General features: G+C 43.3%; 1 protein-coding gene across 1 annotated transcript in view; it reads left to right on the top strand.

Moving 5' to 3' along the window:
* The window catches only part of spcs3 (signal peptidase complex subunit 3), a 44,100-nt gene that overhangs the window by 10,886 nt on the left and 11,363 nt on the right, over positions 1 to 21,851 (top strand). Inside the window, exons 2-3 of the mRNA XM_041187062.1 lie at positions 14,053 to 14,126; positions 16,229 to 16,305. Coding sequence (XP_041042996.1) covers positions 14,053 to 14,126; positions 16,229 to 16,305 — 151 coding nt within the window. The remainder of the gene's footprint in view (positions 1 to 14,052; positions 14,127 to 16,228; positions 16,306 to 21,851) is intronic.

Below are 21,851 nucleotides of genomic sequence, written 5' to 3'. Positions count from 1 at the left end.
TCCCCTCATATCCCCCCCCTTCCCCTCCCTCATATCCCCCCCTTCCCTCCCTCATATCCCCCCCTCCCTCCCTCATATCCCCCCTCCCCTCCCTCATATCCCCCCTCCCCTCCCTCATATCCCCCCTCCCCTCCCTCATATCCCCCCTCCCCCCCTCAATCCCCCTCCCCTCATATCCCCCCCCTCCCCTCCCTCATATCCCCCCCCTCCCCTCCCTCATATCCCCCCCTCCCCTCCCTCATATCCCCCCCTCCCCTCCCTCATATCCCCCCCCTCCCCTCCCTCATATCCCCCCCCTCCCCTCCCTCATATCCCCCCCTCCCCTCCCTCATATCCCCCCCTCCCCTCCCTCATATCCCCCCCTCCCCTCCCTCATATCCCCTCCCTCCCCTCCCTCATATCCCCCCCTCCCCTCCCTCCCCTCCCTCATATCCCCCCCTCCCCTCCCTCATATCCCCCCCTCCCCTCCCTCATATCCCCCCCTCCCCTCCCTCATATCCCCCCCTCCCCTCCCTCATATCCCCCCTCCCCTCCCTCATATCCCCCCCTCCCTCCCTCATATCCCCCCCTCCCCTCCCTCATATCCCCTCCCTCATATCCCCTCCCTCCCCTCCCTCATATCCCCCCCTCCCCTCCCTCCCCTCCCTCATATCCCCCCCTCCCCTCCCTCATATCCCCCCCTCCCCTCCCTCATATCCCCCCCTCCCCTCCCTCATATCCCCCCCTCCCCTCCCTCATATCCCCCCCTCCCCTCCCTCATATCCCCCCCTCCCCTCCCTCATATCCCCCCTCCCCTCCCTCATATCCCCCCCTCCCCTCCCTCATATCCCCCCCTCCCCTCCCTCATATCCCACCCTCCCCTCCCTCATATCCCCCCTCCCCTCCCTCATATCCCCCCCTCCCCTCCCTCATATCCCCCCTCCCCTCCCTCATATCCCCCCCCTCCCCTCCCTCATATCCCCCCCTCCCCTCCCTCATATCCCCCCCCTCCCCTCCCTCATATCCCCCCCTCCCCTCCCTCATATCCCCCCTCTTCCCCTCCCTCATATCCCCCCTCTTCCCCTCCCTCATATCCCCCCTCTTCCCCTCCCTCATATCCCCCCTCTTCCCCTCCCTCATATCCCCCCTCTTCCCCTCCCTCATATCCCCCCTCTTCCCCTCCCTCATATCCCCCCCCTTCCCCTCCCTCATATCCCCCCCTTCCCCTCCCTCATATCCCCCCCTCCCCTCCCTCATATCCCCCCCTCCCCTCCCTCATATCCCCCCCTCCCCTCCCTCATATCCCCCCCTCCCCTCCCTCATATCCCCCCCTCCCCTCCCTCATATCCCCCCCTCCCCTCCCTCATATCCCCCCCTCCCCTCCCTCATATCCCCCCCTCCCCTCCCTCATATCCCCCCCTCCCCTCCCTCATATCCCCCCCTCCCCTCCCTCATATCCCCCCCTCCCCTCCCTCATATCCCCCCTCTTCCCCTCCCTCATATCCCCCCTCTTCCCCTCCCTCATATCCCCCCTCTTCCCCTCCCTCATATCCCCCCTCTTCCCCTCCCTCATATCCCCCCTCTTCCCCTCCCTCATATCCCCCCTCCCCTCCCTCATATCCCCCCTCCCCTCCCTCATATCCCCCCTCCCCTCCCTCATATCCCCCCTCCCCTCCCTCATATCCCCCCTCCCCTCCCTCATATCCCCCCTCCCCTCCCTCATATCCCCCCTCCCCTCCCTCATATCCCCCCTCCCCTCCCTCATATCCCCCCTCCCCTCCCTCATATCCCCCCTCCCCTCCCTCATATCCCCCCTCCCCTCCCTCATATCCCCCCTCTTCCCCTCCCTCATATCCCCCCTCTTCCCCTCCCTCATATCCCCCCTCTTCCCCTCCCTCATATCCCCCCTCTTCCCCTCCCTCATATCCCCCCTCTTCCCCTCCCTCATATCCCCCCTCTTCCCCTCCCTCATATCCCCCCTCTTCCCCTCATATCCCCCCTCTTCCCCTCATATCCCCCCTCTTCCCCTCCCCCCATATCCCCCCTCTTCCCCTCCCCCCATATCCCCCCTCTTCCCCTCCCCCCATATCCCCCCTCTTCCCCTCCCCCCATATCCCCCCCTTCTTCCCCCTTCCCCACTCCCCTCCGCCCCACCCCCGCCCCGTACCTGCTATACCAGGTGCCTTTTTCCCTTCCCACGTCCTGTTTTTGTTCTCTCTCCCGCTCAACGTTTCCACTGGTCTCTGGTGTTTTACACGGATCCCACAGCCTTTTATTGCCCTACCCAGCTTTTCTAATATAAGTTCACTCGGGCGTGTTTCTGTGTCTCCCTCTCTGGGTGTTCGTATGTTTTCCCTTTGGTTTTTTTTAAAATAATAATTTATCACCCGAATGCTTGCAATGGTCTGACCTTCGCCGCCGTTGTGAGGAATGCGTAGATAGCGCTTTTACAGCCTCTTTTGCATGTGCCTAAAATGTATACGTTCAGAAACGAACTGCGCGTCCCAAAAATTACAAAGGCTTGCGCCGGAGATTTGTAAACTGGGCTGGAAGTTAACATCTCTTTCTCCAGTCTGCCATATGGTAACATTGACCTTCTTACAACAGGAGGGACAATCGCCTGCTGTAGCTGTTTAACACCTGTATGGGGAGGGGAAAGGCCGCCACCTCGGCGCTGTGTGTTGACATGCTGGAGCTGCACTTTATTTTTTTGCAACATGTCGTTGTCCGTCTTCAAAGGATAACTGCGGTTTCATTTCCGTTGTAGTAACTGCCAATTACTGTAGTCCACGTACACACGAAGCAGCTGCTGTTATCACCCATATTGGAGATTTCTGTGGTGGTTGGATGAAATTCAAATGCAGTTGCGATGGTAGAGAATGCGAAACAAAAACAGAAATGCTGGAAATACTCAGTTCAGGCAGCATCTTCACATTTCGTGCCTTCATCAAAACTCAAATGTAGGGGTGGGGTGGGATACCGTTCAGTTTAATATTGTGTTTCAGTATGGTTAATTTTTAAGTGAATGCATTGGCCAAAAATTTCCCACATGTTCATAAATCTTAAGTCATGCACATTGTGCATGATGGGTGTTCTTGCAGTGTTTTTTTTTAAATTGTCATTCTTTGCTTTTAACAGAAAAAGTGTAAATTTGAAACACAAATAGAATTTTCTGGAAATTCTGCTTAGCTTGCCTTGTGTTCTAATTTAGTAAGCAGCACATTTCTATCACATCTCAGTCTGTAACACGTTACCGAGAAATGTTTTACAAAGGTTTGAACTGTAGCTGTGGATGAATGATGTAACTGGAGGGCTTTAAAGCTGCTTTGATTGCAGTGTGGTTCTTGAGATGTTATTGCTTCCAGTTGGGAGATGTGAAAACTGGACACTTGTAAAGCTAGCACATGGTGAATTATATATCTCTTTGCTTGTTAGTATGGCAGAATCGGTTACATTCATTTCAGAAGCTTATTTTGCTGGTTAGCTATTTTGAATTTAGTCTCAAGTACTAAAAGCTACTGTAGACTGGTCTTTACATAGAGGAAATAAATACAATGATTATCACTAGAGAAAAAGTACTAGGGAAAGTAATGGTACTAAAGGCCGATAAGTCCCCTGGACCTGATGGAAGCAGCTACACATATAGTGGATGTGCTGGTAGTTATCTTCCAAGAATCCTTAGATTCTGGAAAAGTCCCAGAAGATTGGAAAACTGCCATTGTAACACCCTTATTCAAAAAGGGAGGGAAACAAAAAACATTAGCTTAATGCCTATCATTGGGAAATGTTGGAGTCTGTTATAAAGGATGTAACAGCAGGGCATTTAGAAATGCATAATATAATCAAGCAGAGTCAGCATGGCTTCATGAAGGAGAAATCATGCCTGACAAATTTATTAGAATCCTTTGAGGAGGTAACAAGCAGGATAGATAAAGAGGAACCAGTAGATGTAATATATTAGGATTTTCAAGAGGCGTACCCCACATAAGGCTACTTAATAAGATAAGAGCCCATGGTGTGAGGGTAGAATATTAGCATGGATAGTGCATTGGCTAACTAAGAGAAGACAGAGTTGAGATAAGGGGAGTATTTTCGGAATGGCAATCTGTAACTAATGGAGTGCTGCAGGGATCAGTGCTGAGGCCACAATTATTTACGGTATATATGACTTGGATGAGGGAAGTGAATGTACTATCACCAAGTTTGCGGATGACACAAAAATAGGTGGGAAGGCAAATGGTGAGGATAACACAGCCTGTCTATATCCCTCTGTAGATTTTAAGTGAGTGGGCAAAAACTTGGCAGATGAAATATAATGTGGGAAGATGTGAAGTTATTCACTTTGGTAGGAATAGAGGAGCTAAATATTATTTAAATGGAGAAATACTGTGAAAAGCTGCAGCACGGAGGGATTTGGGAGTCCTCGTGCATGAATCACAAAAAGCTAACATACAAGTTCAGCGGGTAATAGGGAAGGCAAATGGAATGCTGGCCTTTATTTCAAAAGGAATGGAGTATAAAAATAGGGAAGTCTTGCTAAAACTATACAAGGAGCACACCTAGAGTACCATGAACGGTTTTGGCCCCCTTATCTAAGGAAAGATGTACTGGCATTGGAGACAGTCTAGAGAAGGTTCACTAGGTTGATTCAGGGTATGGAGGGATTTTCTTATGAGGAGAGGCCTGTACTCATTGAGTTTAGAAGAATGAGGCGACCTTATTGAAACATATAAGATTCTTAGGGGGCTTGACAGGGTAGATGCTGAGAGGTTAAAAACAGAGATAAAAACAAAAAACTGCGGATGCTGGAAATCCAAAACAAAAACTAAAAAATACCTGGAAAAACTCAGCAGGTCTGGCAGCATTGGCAGAGAAGAATACAGTTGATGTTTCGAGTCCTCATGAGTGTCATGAGGACTCGAAACGTCAACTGTACTCTTCTCTGCTGATGCTGCCAGACCTGCTGAGTTTTTCCAGGTATTTTTTAGTTTTTGTTTTAGATGCTGAGAGGTTGTTTCCCCTTGTGGGAGAGTCTAGGACCAGAAAGCATAATCTCAGAGCAAGGGGTCGCCCATTTAAGCAGATGAGAAGGAATATCTTCTCTCAGGCGGTAGTGAATCTGCGGAATTCTTTACTGCAGAGGCTGGGTTAAGTATATTCAAGGCTGAGGTAGACAGATTTTTAATCCGTAAAGGAATCAAGGGTTATGGGGAAAAGGCAGGAAAGTGGAGTTGAGGATTAGCACATCAGCCATGCTCTTATTGAGTGTCGGAGCAGATTTACTTCTGCTCCTACATCTTATTGTCTTAAGATTGAGAAGATGTTTGCTGGAGGTATTCACAATCATGAGAGGTCTGGACAGAGTAGATAAGGAAAAACTGTTCCTATTGGTGGAAGGATAGAGAACAAGAGGGCACAGATTTAAGGTAATTGATAAAAGAAGCAATAGCAACACAAGGAAAAACAGTTCCATGCAGTGAGTGGTTAGGATCAGGAATGCACAGCCTGAGAGTGGTGGAGTCGGTTCAATCGAGGATTCAAAAGGGAATTGGATTGTATTCTGAAAAGAAAGAAGGTGCAGGGTTACAGGGAGTGGCACTAGGTAAATTGCTCCTACCAGGAGCCATTGCAGACATGACAGGCTGAATGGCCTCCTTTTGCACTGTAACCATTCTGCAATTTAGCCAGATCATCAACTTTTGTGTTTTCACCTACCTAAAGATTTGCTTTCCCATCGTCCCAGTTATTTTGAAGCTGCTCTGGCTTTCCATGGTCTTCACTTTCAAATCACTCTCCTCCTTCATCAATCCCCTCCAGAATTATGCTCCTCTGCTGCTCTGTCACCAGTTTCCTTGGTCTTCACTCCCTTGTTAGCCATTGATCCTGTCACCACTATCATTGTGCCCTATGCCATGTCTTTGTCCCTGCTTTTAAAAGCCCCTTCTCTTCAATTATGCTTTCATCTCAGCCTCCCTTCACTCCGGCTACACGGTGCCCACATAGTGACCCATATAAGGCTCTGTTGTTTTACAGCGTGTAAGGTTTTGGCTGTGTACTGGTTTGCCCTGGGTCTGTTTTCCTGAGGAATATATACCATGATTTTTTTTGCACTGGTAATGTTATTATGCTGCCATGAAAATGGAGTAAATGGAAGGAGAATTGAGAGTCATAAGCAGATGTAGAAAGGTAGGAATTTAGGGGAAAGCTTTTCTTCTTTGGATGCATGGCACTAGTGGGCACCAGAGGAAGCTTCCTATTAACCACCTAGTGAAGCTTCAACAGCATGTCTTTTTTCAGCAATACTCAGGTTCTGTATTATCAAATGACTGTTAGCTTTTTTGATGTTCTTTATTCACCAAAAAATATTTAAAAAATTAATGCGCAACTTGTTGGAGATATTATGGGGACCACAGACCATCAGAAACTTCAGTTTGATCTGCAACTTCCTATGCTTAAAATTATTTTGATTTTTAGAACTATAACCTAACTTATGTTTAAAGCTCATGCTGTTACTGGAGTTTATACTGGAATGCAGAGTTAAGCACATATTCCTTGCTAAGCTAGTGGTACCTAAGTTTGCCTGTTGAATTTGTGGAAATACAGCACTGTGTCATGTATACAACAGCTTTCATTGCAGTCACACACGGTGTGGAATGGGTGTGCTTTTGACTAGACGTGGTTATTTCAAACCAGAAAAAAGCTCAACAACTTTCCCCAGTCTTCAGGAGCACAGGATTCACTGTGTCCTCTGACATCTTAACAGTAGTGTTAACTGAACCAGCCATAGGAGCAGAGTGGAAACAGAAGCAGGATGGAGTCTGGGTATTCTGTAACAAGTGGCTTGTTTACTGACACCTCAATGTCTTTCCAACAGCTGCGGGATTCAAGTTAAGAATGTGATGAAATACTTGCCACTTGTTTGAATGATTTTCCAATCGGAAAGTGTGACTCCTTCCAGGACAGAGTAGCCTGTTTGATTGCCTCTGCCACTGGACCTGATACCTTGTCAAATTGCACACTATTCTAACTTGAACATTAAATTTTATTTGTTCATTGTTGCTGTGTTAATATTTTGGAATTTCCTACCCTGGTACCATTGTGGGAATGTGGTCACTATAAATGTTACAGTGATCCAAGGAGAGAAGGAACAAAAGCCTGTATTGTGTGTAGATCACTAAAATGGGCCAATACTCTCTGGAGTTTAGAAGAATGAGGTGCAATCTTATTGAATTGTATAAAATTCTTAGAGGTTTTGACAGGGTAGATGCTGAGACACTGTTTCCCCTGGCTGGAGAATCTAGAACTACCAGTCATTGTCTCAGTATAAGGGGGCAGCCATTTAGACTGAAATGAGGAGAAATTTCTTCAGAGGGTTTTGAATCTTCGGCATTCTCAATCTCTGAGGGCTATAGGTGCTCAGTCAATGGGTATATTCAAGACTGGGATGGAAAGATGTTTGGACACTAAGGGGATCAAAGGATATGGCAGGAAAGTGGAGTTGATGTAGAACTTCAGCCATGATGTTAATGATGGAGCAAACTTGAGCTCTTTGGCCTCCTCCTGCTCCAAACTCTCATTGTTCTCAAATGTGAAACGAAAGGTGAGGAAGTTGTGCAGTGTTTGGGTCCGCTCCCAAAGCAGTACGCATTCAGTTTCAGCACAGATAGACTAAGGCTCAACTTATCAGCAATAACTGCATTAAATTAGTTTGTATCTCCCTGAGTTTAGAAGATGGGGGGATGATTCAATCTAAGTCCTTAAAATGATGAGGAATTCAAAAGGTAAATAAACTGTTTCCTCTGGTGGGGGACATCCAGAACACGGGGACCTAATCTAAAAAATTACACACCACTTCACACAAAGGGTAATAGAAATCTTCCTCCCAAAATTGCTATGGATGCTGGTTAAAGCAAAATTTTCAAGATGTATACTTTTTTTAGGTAAGGCTAACGAGGGATGCGGAACAGACAGGGAAATAGAGTTGAGGTACAGATCAGTCAGAGAATGGTTACAGCACAGAAGGAGACCTTTCGGCCCATAGTGTCTGTGCTGGCTCCCTGCAAGAACAACTCCCGCAATTTCCCCATAGCCCTGCATTTCTTTTCTCTTCAGGAGCTTCTCCAGTTCCCTTTCGAATGCAACAATTGTCTCTGCCTCCACCACACTCAGCTGATGCATGCCAGCTCCAAACTACTTGCTGCATTGAAAGAGAGGTTTTGTTCATGTCACTGCTATGTAATTAAATGGCAGAACTGGCTTGAGGGACTCGAAGGTTGGGAATGTACCAAGCGTAAACCAAACTTGTAGATGTTTTGAAACTGTCCCTTCGTTTTCAGTGATGGGATAAACCTTTCCTCTGTTTCCAGCCTGCGAATATCTCCACATCAAGTTTACATATTCTTGGCCCAATTCCAGTTGGCTGAAGGCACAAAAACAGCAGTTAATTTAGGACTAAATGAAGCTTGCTGGGAACAGTCATTGGAATAGGTGATTTGGGAATTGGCAAAGTCACACTAATGTTGAAATTGTGCTCGAGGCATATCGAAGGATGTCTATATCTATCCATGACCTGCTGAGAGTGGGTTCCTGAAATGCATATGTTTCTGTGTTCCAGCACTGTAGCATTTCATTGCGGTGACCTTCAAAATTTCAAGTATTTTGGAAAGAGGCAATCTGTGCTTTGACCAAACAATTTTGATCTCCTTAGAAGCTCAGGAAGTGTTTTCCCTGAATGTGGATAATTTCCAAACGCCCCCATGCCAGTTAGCAAACTTCGTTGAAGCACAGAATGGTTGACTGCTTCTCACTAGATCACCAGCACCCCTAATGATTGGTATAACAGCTGTCTGTTTCAGCATGCCTGATTGTCTCTAACACACTGGCCTTGTTCCACAGATCAAGGCTGTACTGTGTGCAGAATTTAAGTTTCTTATTTTATATGGCCGGTTCTCTAGGTCATCTGAAAATGCCAGACAGGTTTGCCTTGGGGACTGCGCTGGTGGCCTTTTTATTTAAAGGCTGCAGCTGTTGGCTGGTATTGTTTTGATTTGTCTGAGTGGTTCGAAGTCTTTTGAGTCAGTGGAAGAAGTATTGAAGTATATTTTGGAAAATCAGTAGACTGGCAGCGTTTGCGTGTGCAGCAGAGGTAACATTGTGTAAAATATCAGGTACTGTTTGTGCTGCTCAGCTGTTTCATCACACCAGGGCCCATAGTGTAAAATCTCCTGTGGCTCGGCTTCAAGATAAACTTCAATTGAGGGAAATTCAAATTCTGCTATGTTTCTGGCTAGATTTGAAATGACAGTAGTGCAGAACGGGTAGGAAGTAGCCGAACATGTAGAGAAATATTAACAAAAGTACTGGACACAGCAATGTTCGGCCATATTCATTCTGTAGATAATGGGTGCACAAATCGTACCTGTTATCTAAAAACTTAATTACCTATTCAGACTGTAACAACTGCATAGTAACATGTTGCATAATCAACTCCTTAATAAAGGCATTAATAAATACAGCATTGTGAGAACATTAAATGTCAATAGCATCCATTGGTGCCCTGTATCCTAATAGGAAAGATAGGAACATGAATAGGCCATTCAGCCCCTCAAACCTGTCCCTCATTCAGTTAGATCGTAGCTGATCTGTACCTCAACTCCAATTACTTGCCATTGTTCAAATCCTATCTGTGGTGTAACTGTGCCTCCTAACTTAATGAGTTGCATATACAACTCTGTATTCCTTCATCCTTGACATTTTGATAAGTAATAATAAGTGTCAAAAATGCTCAGCAGGCCAAGCAGCATCTGTGGAAAGAGAAACAAGACTTGTTTGTCTTGTACACTTTTTTTCACTTTGTTTCTAAGACGCTATCGGATTCTTAAAATCACTGTTCAGTGTTGGCATCAAGCTGACTTGCATCTTAGAAAACACTCCTCCAGTCTACCCCAGTTCTATCTTCTGCATACTCCCAACTGCATTGTTATGAATCTTCCCCTTTCCCACACCAGTTGCCATTGTGGACACTGAGCTAATTTGATTTGATATAACCCAATCATACAGTGACACTAAGTTACTCCTTGTAACCAACACAGAGGAGAAACTTTCAGGCTATCCACCTGCTATTTTTCAAGCTATTGTTGTGTTGAGATACGTGCACAACATAAGATTATGGTCGTGCTGTACTTGTTAAAACCTTTATTAAGGAGTAAATTATGCAGCATGTTACTGTACACAGGTGTATTGTTTAATCATTTTTATTCGCCAGACATCCTTCAACAGCAACTTTCAAAACTGTGGCCTCTACCACCTAGAAGGACAAGGGCATCAGACGAGTGGAACACCGCCACTTGCGAGTTCCCCTCCAAGATCCACAGTCGGTTAATCAATTATATGTTAGGTTCATGAATTAACCAGTTTTGACAAAGTACTTGACTTCTGGGAACTAAATTTGAGGTAATATTGCATTCACAGTCTTGATCTGTAAAAGATATTTCCAAAGCGAGAATCTCCCGCTTTGCTAGCGTCTTCCTCGTTAAGTATTGGCCCGGTCACTGCCTGTACAAGAATGCTCCCTGACATACTTGATTAAAAATTAGAATAATCCCCTATTTTTTACAACAAAGTAGTAAAAAGGCTGGTCAACATGAACAAATATTCTCTTCTAAATAAACCACTTCCATGGATAAACATTAATTTCCAGCTTTCTGATTATCTGTGCACAAAAGCAAGTGTGCTAAAGCCTCCCTGGGCATCATTTTATTCTTATTTATACTTTCACAGGGTATGGATACTACTGGCTAAGCCAGTATTTATTGCCCTTGAGAAAGTGATGGTGACCCCACCTTCTTGAACTGCTGCAGTCCATTTGGCATAGGAACACCCACGGTGCTGTTAGGGAGTTCAGGATTTTGATTCAGTGACAGTGAAGGAATGGTGATATAGTTCCAAGTCAGGATGGTTAGTGGCTTGTAGGGGTACTTGCAGGTGGTGGTGTTCCCATGCATCTGCTGCCCTTGTCCTTTAAGGCGCTAGAAGTTGTAGGTTTGGAAGGTGCTGTTGGTGGGGCCTTGGTGACTTGCTGCAGTGCATCTTGTAGATGATGCACACTGATGCTACTGTGCATTCACTGTGGAGGGAGTGAATGCTTTGCCCTGGATGGTGTCAAGCCTCTGGAGTGTTGTTGGAGCTGCACCCATTCAGGCAAGTAGAGAGTATTCCATCACACTCCTGACTTGTGCCTTGTAGATGGACTTTGGATGTCAGGTGTTTTACTTGCTGTAGAATTCCCAGCCTCTGACCTTCTCTTATAGTCACAGTATTTATATGGCTGGTTCAGTTCAGTTTCTGGATAACCCACAGGATGTTAGTAGAACATGATTCTCAGCTTTTGCCTGAGTATGCCAGTTGAGAAAAGATGTTGATGTCTATGCTGTAGGGTAGCACTAGTACATTCATCCACCCAATTCATTGGACTATTGATCACATGTTACTGTTGCTCTAAGTTCTTAATTGCTGTTTCACCTGGTAACATGAGACTCTAAGCTGAGAAACCAGCCTAATACTTGCCTTCCAACCATCTCTGCTTGACATTCAATGGCATTACCATCGTTGAATCTCCCACCATAAGTCCTTCCAAGCCACACACTATCCTGACTTGGAACAATATTGCCATTCCTTCACTGTCGCTGGATCAAAATCCTCGAACCCCCTCCCTAACACAACTGTGGGTGTACCTACACCACATGGACTGCAGTGGTTCAAGATGGTGGCTCACCACCACCTTCTCCAGGACAATTAGGGATGGACAATAAAGCTGGCCTAACCAGCAGTGTCTGCATCCCATGAATGAATGAACAAAAACAAATGAATTGCTAGGAATTTGATCTGGTGTTCTCTAGTGACCCTTGCTAGTTGCAGATGAGGGCAAGGTACCATTCTGTCCCTCTAGTTCATCTTCCTATAGAGCTTTACAATTTTAATTTCCTCCCCTCCAATCCTAGCATCCACTGACCTTTGAATGACTTAAATTGTACTTCCACTATTCCACCCAGGACACGATTCCAGGATTTAATCATTTCGGTGTCAATCCTAAACTTGCCTTCTATTCATTTATTTATTTTTTGCCTTGTTATGCTTTCAAGGTTTAACTTAAAAGAGATTATCTTGAACTCTAATTCATTCCACTTGTTATCTTCATATTCCTCTACGATTCATGTTATTCATGTCCTTTCAAGGGTAAAGAATTTAATCTTCCTTGTAACAATTTTTTGACATCAGGAATCAATTGCCTTTGCTTTAAATTCTCTACTCCCACATCAGTTTTTTTTACAAAGAACTAAAATGTAGCTGGTTAAATTCATCACTTGTTAATACAATATGTCAAGTGAACTGTTTGAAATGGGATTATCAGCTCATTGACTAATGGACACTTTTTGAAGCACCATCTCTCCTACTGTATAAGGCATATAGCTGTGGATTAAGGTAAGCTACTTGATTTTTCTATGGGTCATAGTGAGAAGCCATAGATGCTCTCAAGCCTTGGTAAAAGTTGATGGTGCATCTTGTAGAAGGTACTCATTGCAGCAATGGTATCCTGGTGGTTGGGGGACTGAATGGTTGAGGTGGTTAGGAGTCTGATCAAGTTTTGTCCTAGATGGCATCAGGCTTCTTGGGTATCATTGGTGCAGTGCATTCATCCAGACAAGTGGAGAGTATTCTGCCATACTCCTGACTTGTGCCTTGTAGGTGGTAGAAAGCTTTGGGGAGTCAGAAGGTGAGGCACTTACTACAGAATACCCAGATTCTGATCTTTTGTAGCTGCAGTATTTCTGTGACTGTTACATTTATGGTCAATGGTGACCCCCCTCCCACAATGTTAGCGTTGGAGGTTTTAATGATGGTAATTCTGTTGAATGTCAAGAGGAGGTGCACCAGCTGCCTTGTTGGAAATGGTCACTCGGTCGCCATTTGTGTTGTGTGAATGTTACTTGCCAGTTACCAACCCGAGGCTAGATGCTGTCCAGGTCCTTCTGCAAGTAGGCATGTGAAGCTTCATTAGCTGAGGAATTCCTTTGTGCTCCACTGAATCCAATCAGTGGAAAGTTTTCCCTCTTATCCCCATTAACTTTGTTTTTATCTGTGCTCCTTGACCCTGCTATCGGTCAGATGTTGCCTTGTTAAGGTTGGTCACTCTCACCTCTGGGACTGTGGCTGTATTGAATGAATGGTGACATATCCATGGTATCTTGCTTATGCTTGAATGTTAATGCCATACAGTGATTACTGAAGGACAAAATTTATCGTGAATAAATTTGTAAAATAGAAGCTTAGGCTGTACTGCTTAGTAACTGAGAGATGGAGAATTGCTATACTTTGGTTGTGTAAAATCATTCATGCATTTGTATTCTTTGGTTTGTAAAAAAAAACAACTTGCCTGTGTTTAACTTGGCAGGGTTAAGATTGACACTGACCTTGTGGATTGGAAACAGTGCCAGATCTTTTGATCGTCGACTTAAAATTAATTTTCCACCCTGACAGGTCTTGGAAAAATTCTGGTGTTGCTTGATTAAATTATGCCAGTGGGATTTCAAATGGTAGTTTTCGGACTTGCTTGGGGTCCAGACTGTGTGGAGGTGTATAGGTACTTAAGAGTGATCACTCGCTGCATTCTAACATAGGTGGCAACATAGGAAAGGGAAAAGTTTGCAGAGCTGTGGTGAAAGAGCTGGTTAGGAGGAGCAATTGAATTGCGATTTCTAAGAGCTGGCAAAGGCATGGTGGGCCAAATGGCCACTGTCTGTACTATAAGATTCTCACTGAACAAATGGATTCTCCTATGTCTGCCCACTAAAACAATGAATGTGCTGCTCCAATTGAGAGTGCCTCACTGGCACAATTTAATCCAAAAATAGTCTAAGCAACGCAATCGTGATTGCATTTAGCCATGAATTTTTTATGCTCAAGTCCCGGATTGGGACTTGAACCTTGGGGATTAATTTCCCACACCATCCTTAATAACTATAATGTATCTTGAATGTGGTTTACATAATAAGGACTCGAACATTTTTATTACAGGAAAAACGTGGAAGATTTTACGGGACCCAGAGAAAGAAGTGACTTGGGATTGATCACATTTGACCTATCTGCCGATATCCTTTGAAACATATTTTGCACAAACAAAACATTACAGATTATAGAGTGGGACACGTGTGCCCAGTGATGGTGTCACAGTGAAATTTTGTTACAATGATTGTGTTGGGAAGCTGCCCAAATTATACTGAAACTGAACCATCTCTGCATCTGAAGTCTAGCAGCTGAGCAGTTTGACTAATGCACTGGGAGTTTAAGCTCATCTGTAAACAGCTATGGTACTGCTTGAACTGCCAAAGAATTCTCCCCTTCATTTAATTAAAGTCTGCAGGAGCAATGTTGAAAGCTGATGTCAAAAGAACATCTTAATTCTAACATAAGCAGGGCTGACAGCAGGCATTCCAAGTTAAGCGCCAGTGAGCAGAACTAAGAGCATGCAATCCTGTCACATTTGAATGTAAACTTTAGGCATTCTTTTCTTATCCTAGTACAAAGTGTTTGGTACAGGCCAATTTTGGAAAAAAAAACATGCTAAATATGGATGAGAATTCATCAGTCTATCTATTATCAAAATGATCTTTTTAAAGCAGATTCTTGCTGTGTATAATGTACACTGACATAGACTGAACTGCTGTTCTGAGAATTGCTGGTGCCGCAAAGAAATATAATCGTGTCATGCAATCACTGCTATAGGGAGGGGGTCTAAAATCAGTTTTTTGTCGCCACACTTCTGCACCCATGACCTCTACCACCTAGAAGGGCAAGGGCAACAGGAGTATGGATCACTACCGGCAAGCTCCCCACCGAGTCTCGCACCTTCCTGATTTGGAACTGTATCGTTGTTTGTTCGCCATTGTTATTTCAAAATCCTTGAACTCCCTTTCTAACAGCACTGAGTGTTCCTACACCAGATGGGTTGCAGCAATTTGAGAAGGCGACTCACCACCGTTTTCTTGAGGGCAATTAAGAGTGGGCAACGAATACTGGCCCTGCCAGTGACACACCCCTCTTTTGAATGAATAAAAGCAAAAAACCTTGAAGAAAACATGACACTATTATTGATTTACTTATTCACCCCTTTAAAGTTGGAGCAGTGCTTAAATATTTGCTTTTGTTTAATAAGACCATTAGTAGATTTCCTGTGAAGCTGCTACCAAGGCTTCCAGGTTTGGATTACAAGGGACGCAGTTCCAGACTTGGGTCAGGTGGGGCTGGGAACACAGAGTTGGACAGGAGAACGAAAGGGATGGGGCAAGTGGAAATGTTTGCTGTCAGTAAGAAATGTAGATGTAGAGTTGTTTGAAGCACTGAGTTCAACCTTCAGTGCAACATATCTAAAATGACAAAGACAATGGATGAAACATGGCTTTTTATGGCCGCTTTTCTAATGGTTCTGTGGTTTTTAGCCCTGGTGAAGAGCATGACAGATAACATTATCCCTTTAGGAGGAAAGTAAAAATTCAATCATATATGCATAAAACCTCTCTGTAAATTCTCAACCATAGCTTTTCCACATGGCATTTCTAAATTTCAGGTAGAAATCCAATCTGCCAGCAACACTCTTTGCATATTCCTTTCTCTGTTAGCAACTACTATATTGATGCATCATTTACTCGAGTGGCCCAGAGCAAAGTTGTATATCTAAGTCTATGCATTCTAATCCTTACAACAATCTTTGGAAAACCTTTTAGTAGACTCATGTATCAGGAAAATCGACAAAATGTTGGGGAAGGACACTTGGAGCACTACACAATTTTTCTTTTGTGCTTGTAAAAATCCAGCTAAGTAATGGGTTCAAGATACCTGTGCTGCGGCTGTTACAACCCAGAATTTGTAATTTAATTGCTTTTCTGGGTCATCCTTAATACCCACGAGGGTTTTCTTTCTGGGTAAATTTTTACAGCTGTTAAGGGAAAGAGCCAGCAAATCACTGATGTGACTTTGTTCGTGACACTTTCTGGGAGCTGAACAGAAGCAGAATTAAGTGTGTTCCTGATAATGGTTGGTCTACTTAAGACCCTTTAGTTAAATGGAACAGGAGCGTAATCTATTAATTCTCTTTTAGACTTGATAAATAAAAATGTTTTTGAGCAGTAAGAATTTGCCACCAGTTAGATAAAGGTATTCTTGCTGCATGTTTTCTTCTTTAACTGCATTCAACATTTGAAGCCAATATTTGACTGGAACGTCAAGCAGCTGTTCCTTTATTTATCAGCGGAGTACAAAACTAAGAATAATGTGAGTATGTTTTCTAAATGGAATCCTGATCAATAGAAATCTAGAAAATGTCTGGCTGTTCTCTGCAGCCACGACTGGGGGTTTGAAGATTGAGTTGCCTACCCTGTGCCGGGATTAGAGGCCTCTGCTCCTCACAACTGGGAAGAACTTGGAGTGCAAAAGGGAGGATCCAGCTTGTTGTTGCCCATGTGGAAAACATTGGCATGAGTAGAACTAGGAATGACACCCTGAGAGAGTTTGAGGAGCTAAGATCCGAATTAAAATACAGATCCTCATGGGCATTAATCTCTAGATTATTACCTGATCCACGCTCGAATTGGCATAGGGTCAAACTGAGCAGAGGGTTAAATGTGTGGCTAAAAGGGTGGTGTGGGAGGCAGGGGTATTCATTCTGTGCTGGGGAAATAGGGAGCTGTAGTGTTGGGAAAATTGAATGACTAAGATGGTAGACAGGACTTAAAACTAATGAAGGAGGGGAATAGTGTGGAAGGATTCAGGAAAGGGTACCTACAAAAGTGATGAGAAAAGTCTAGGCTTTAGAGCAGAAAAATAATTTAGGTAAAAAGGAGCAGAGTGACTCAGGAAATGACTGAGCTTTACAAAGATAAAAGGGCAATTAATGACTAAGATAACAACAGGAAAAATTAAAAAAGTTTAAACTGAAGTTACTGTATGCAAATATGAAAAATTTGCAACAAAAATGAATTAACGGGAATAAATGTGTTTGATCTTGCCATTATGGGGACATGGTTGGGAATTAATAATATTCCAGGATACTTGCCTTTTAGAAGAGAGGCAAAATGGAAGGGGAAGGAGGAGGGGGAGGTGGTTGGGGGTGTGGTGGGGGGGAGGGGTGGGTAGTGGTGCTGCTAGCCCTATCATTAGGTATGGGATTTAGACAGTAGGAAAAAAGGATCTTGGTTCGGAAACTCATAGAATCAGTTTGGGTAAAGCTAAGAAACAACAAAGGGCAGAAAACACTGATGGGCGTAATTTATAGGCTCCTAAAATTACTTAGTGTTGGGCAGTGTATAACTCAGGAAATTAGAGGTGCATGTAACAAGGGTAATACAGCAAACATGGGGGACTTTAATCTTCATACAGCGTGAGCAAAAACAAGTTTGCGACAGTGGCATAGAGAACAAGTTCATGGAATGCATTCAAGGTCATCTTCTGGATCAATATGTCAAGGAATCAAGCAGGGAACAGGCTGTTTTAAGATTCTTATTGTGCAATAAAATGGGGTTAATTAAACTTGTCCTCAAGGAACCTCTGAGGAAGAGTGACCACAAAATGATAGAATTTTATATTGAGACTGAGGGTGATCTAATTAAGTCCAAAACTAGGTTCCTAATCTAAACAAAGCAAATTATGCAGGTATGAGAGGTGAATTGGCTAAAATAGATTGGGAAACTAGATTAAAATCTAAGCAATGGAAGATATTTAAATAAATAACTAATAACTCACAGCAAATAAATGTTCCCTTAAAGGCTAAAAAGCACATTGATAAAATGGCCGACTCTTGGTTAGTCAGTGAAGTGACAGATAGTATTGGATTAAAAGAAGAGGCTTAGAATAATGCCAAAAAGAGGAGTAAGCCTGAGAATTGGGAGGATTTTAGGATTCAGCAAAGGGTGATCACGGAATTGGTAGAGAAAATGGGAATATGAGTAAACTCGCAAGGGACATAATAGGTTGTAAAAGCTTCAATAGGTATGGGAATAAGAAGAGGATCAATGAAAGTAAACTTTGGTCCCTTTGGGGCAGAGACAGAAGAAATTATGATAAGGAATAACAAAATGGCAAAGACATTAAATTAATGTTTTGTATCTGCCTTCATGGTGAGAAACACAAAACTCCATAAATAGTGGGGAATCAAGTGTTCATTTGTACTGAGGAACATAAAGAAATCAACATTAGTCTTAAGAAGGGAAAAGTAGTGATTAAAAGCTGACGAATCCCCTGCACCAGATGGCCTACATCCTAGGATTTTGAGGTCACTACAGAGATAATGGATGCACTAGCTTTGAACTTCCAGAATTCCTTAGATGTTAGAATGATCTTAAAGGATTGGAAGGTAGCAAACATATCCTTGCTATTCAAGAATGAAGACAGAGAGAAAACAAAAAACTATAGGCCTGATAACCTGGCATCAGCAGACAAAATGCTAGAACTTATTAGGTTGATTGGGCAGAGTGAACACAGATTTATGAAAGAGAAATTATGTTTGATAAATCAATTAGAGATTTTTGAGGATGTAAGTAGGATAGATAAGGGAAACCAATGGATGAAGTGTACTTGGACTTTCAGACAGCATTTGACAAAGTGTCAAATGTTACTGAAGGGATTTGGGGTAATATATTAGCATAGATTCAGGATGTTAATAGAAAACTAGTAGCAGTAATAAATGGGTCCCCTTATCTAAGGAAAATATACTGGCACTGGAGGCAGTCCAGAGAAGGTTCACTAGGTTGATCCCGGGGATGGAGGGATTTACTTATGGGAAGAGGTTGAGTAGGTTGGGCCTCTGCTCGTTAGAGTTTAGAAGAATGAGAGGCGACCTTATTGAAACATATAAGATTCTTATGCGGCTTGACAGGGTTGTTCCCCCTTGTGGGAGAGCCTAGGACTAGAGAGCATAATCTCAGAGTAAGGGGGCATCCATTTAAAACAGAAGAGGAGAAATCTGCATTTCCTTATACAGGGATCAGAAGGTTAGCATGCAGGTACAACAAGCAATTGGGGTGACAAATGGTATGTTAGACTTTATTGTGAAGGGATTGAAGTAAAAGAGTAAAGAAGTCTTGCTGTAATTTTGTAGGGCTTTGCTGAGACCGTGGCTGGAATATGTGCAGTTTTTAGTCTCCTTACTGAAGGAATGATGTGCTTGCCTTAGAGCAATGTTGTCCAACAGGACTTCGATGCTCATTAAACTTATGGCAGTTGGGTCACCACATGATACAAAATATATGTAGTATTAATAAAAGCAACGCACAATCTTTTGAAAATAGATTTGAGGTTTTAAATTTCCAGCAATCGAGACTGATACATTCGCTGCCAGAGCCAGGAGAAGGGCTTCAAAAGTGTTCCGCAATCCAACTATTCCACAAAGCAAGCCTGCTGTATACACTCGCAAAGAGTGGTGACAATCTGTTAACTGAAGTACTCTGTTTCTGATAGTGTGCTCCAGTTTAGAGAACAGGAATGGGGAGAAGGGAACAAACTCATTTTCTTGGTTCATTCAGCAAGTGGTCTTTAAGCTTCCAGGTCATCAGAAATCTGACAATTTAACTATTCTCTGATAGACATCTTTGTGGTATGACTGCTTTCTAACAGCAACATGTTTGGTCTTCATTGCTCAATTAGGGATCGGTGATAAATAGTGGCCTAGCGAGTGATACCCTATACTCATATCCGCCACTGTAACAGAATGCCCTATTTTATGACTCTCTAAAATGAATAGCGTCAATTCTCCACATATCTGTGGCTGATTTGCCACATGTGGCAAGTGTATTGGACGATAGTGAGCTAGGAAGTGCAATAATTCTTGGGATGACAGGCTTGTTCTGAGGAGAGATTGAGTAAACTAGGCCAGTGTTCTCAGAGGTTAGGAGAATGGGAGGTGTTTTCAATGAAACACAAAATTCTTGAGCTCTTTGGCATTGCTGCTAGCAGGATGCTTTTCCTTTCTAGAGAGTTTAGATCTCATGGTCACTGACTTAGAATAAAGAATTGACCGTTTAGGACTGATGAGAAATTTCCTCAAAGAGCTTTAAATCTTTGGAATTCTGTATCCCAGAGAATTATGCATGTTCAGTCATTGAGCATGTACAAGATAGATTTTTGAATGGTTTAAAAAAAATTGAGGATAATGAGGGAAGATGGAGTTGAACCAAAATAACTTGTCGAATGGCAGAGCAGGGTCAGATGACCCACTCCTCCTATTTCTTATGTTCTTAATTTCCAGGTACTTGATGCTACTTGCTTATGTGGGATAATTGAGATGATCAGACAATGCCATAAAGTTGGAAATGTGTGGCCTCAAGACTGGGGTGAGGGGAAAACAATATTAGCATAGAGAAACATTACAAACAAAAGAAAGAGAGACTTTCAACAAGATATAATTAATTAATAACCTCAGAGTGAAGGCACCCCTGGGGAGCAGCAATCATAATATGTTTGAATTCTGCATTCAGTTTGAGGGAGAGAAGAGTGGGTCCAAGAATAGTATTTTAAACTTAAATAAGGACACTTATGTGGGAATGAAAGCAGAGCTAGTTAAAGTGAACTAGCAAATTAAGTTAAGGGACAGGTCAGTAAAGATGCAATGGCAGACATTTAAAGGGATATTTCAGAATACACAAAATCAAAACATTGCAATGAGAGAGAAACATTCCAAGGGAAGGACCCACCATCTGTGGTTAACTAAAAAAGTTAAAGACAGTATCAAACTTAAACAAAAAGCATGAGCAAAGACAGGTGGCTGGTCAGAAAAATTGACAATGTAAAGAACAGCAAAGAATGACCAAGATTAATAAGGAGGGGAAAATTTGAGTACGAGTGAAAGCTAGCTAGAAATACAAAGATGGATAGTAAGAGTTTCAACAGATATTTAAATGAGAAAAGAATGAACAAAGTGAGCGCTGGTCCTATAGAAAGTGAGTCTGGGGAATAATTAATGGACAGCAAGAAGATGGCAGACCAATTGAACAGGTGCTTTGCCTCGGTCTTCACTATAGTGTACACAAGTAGCATCCCAGAAATAACTGTAAATCGGGAATTGGGAGGGAGAAACTCAGGATAACTTCAATCATCAGGAAAATTGTACAGGACACTGGTGAGACCACACCTGGAGTACTGTGTGCAGTATTGGTCTCCTTATTTAAGGAAGGATGTAAATGCATAAGAAGCAGTGCAGAGAAGGTTTACTAAACTAATAACCAGGAATGGGCAAGTTGTCTAATGAGGAAAGTTTTTTTTAAAATTCATTCATGCGATGTGGCTGTTGCTGGCTTGGCCAGCATTTGTTGCCCAAACCTAATTGCCATAAGATGGTAGGAGCAGAAGTAGGCCATTCGGCCTATTGAGTCTGCTCCGCCATTGAATGCGATCATGGCTGATTTGATAATCCTCAACTCCACTTTCCTGCCTTTTCCCCATAACCCATGATTTCCTTACTGATTAAAAACCTGTCTATCTCAGCCTTGAATAAACTTAACGACCCAACCTCTACAATCCTGTAAAGTCATTAAAGTGATTAAGGCACTGTTCCTTTACATGCCCTCATTTATCTCCTAATTTATTCTGTCCTCCAGTGCACCTACTGTTAGGGGGCCTACAGACTACTCCTGCAAGTGTCATCTTCCCCATGTTATTTCTTATCTCCGTCCATATTGATTCTACATCTTCCAATCCAAGATCATTTCTTGCTATCGTACTTATTCCATCTCGTACTAACAAAGTTAGCCCACCACCCTTTCTTTCCTGCCTGTCCTTTCGAAAAGTCACATGCCCCTGAATATTTAGTTTCCAGCTTTGATCTCTTT

Source organism: Carcharodon carcharias, chromosome 4, assembly GCF_017639515.1.
Source record: "Carcharodon carcharias isolate sCarCar2 chromosome 4, sCarCar2.pri, whole genome shotgun sequence".
NCBI classification, from domain to species: Eukaryota; Metazoa; Chordata; class Chondrichthyes; order Lamniformes; family Lamnidae; genus Carcharodon; species Carcharodon carcharias.
Note: the sequence above shows the minus strand (reverse complement) of the source record. Positions and strands in the feature narration are given on the sequence as shown.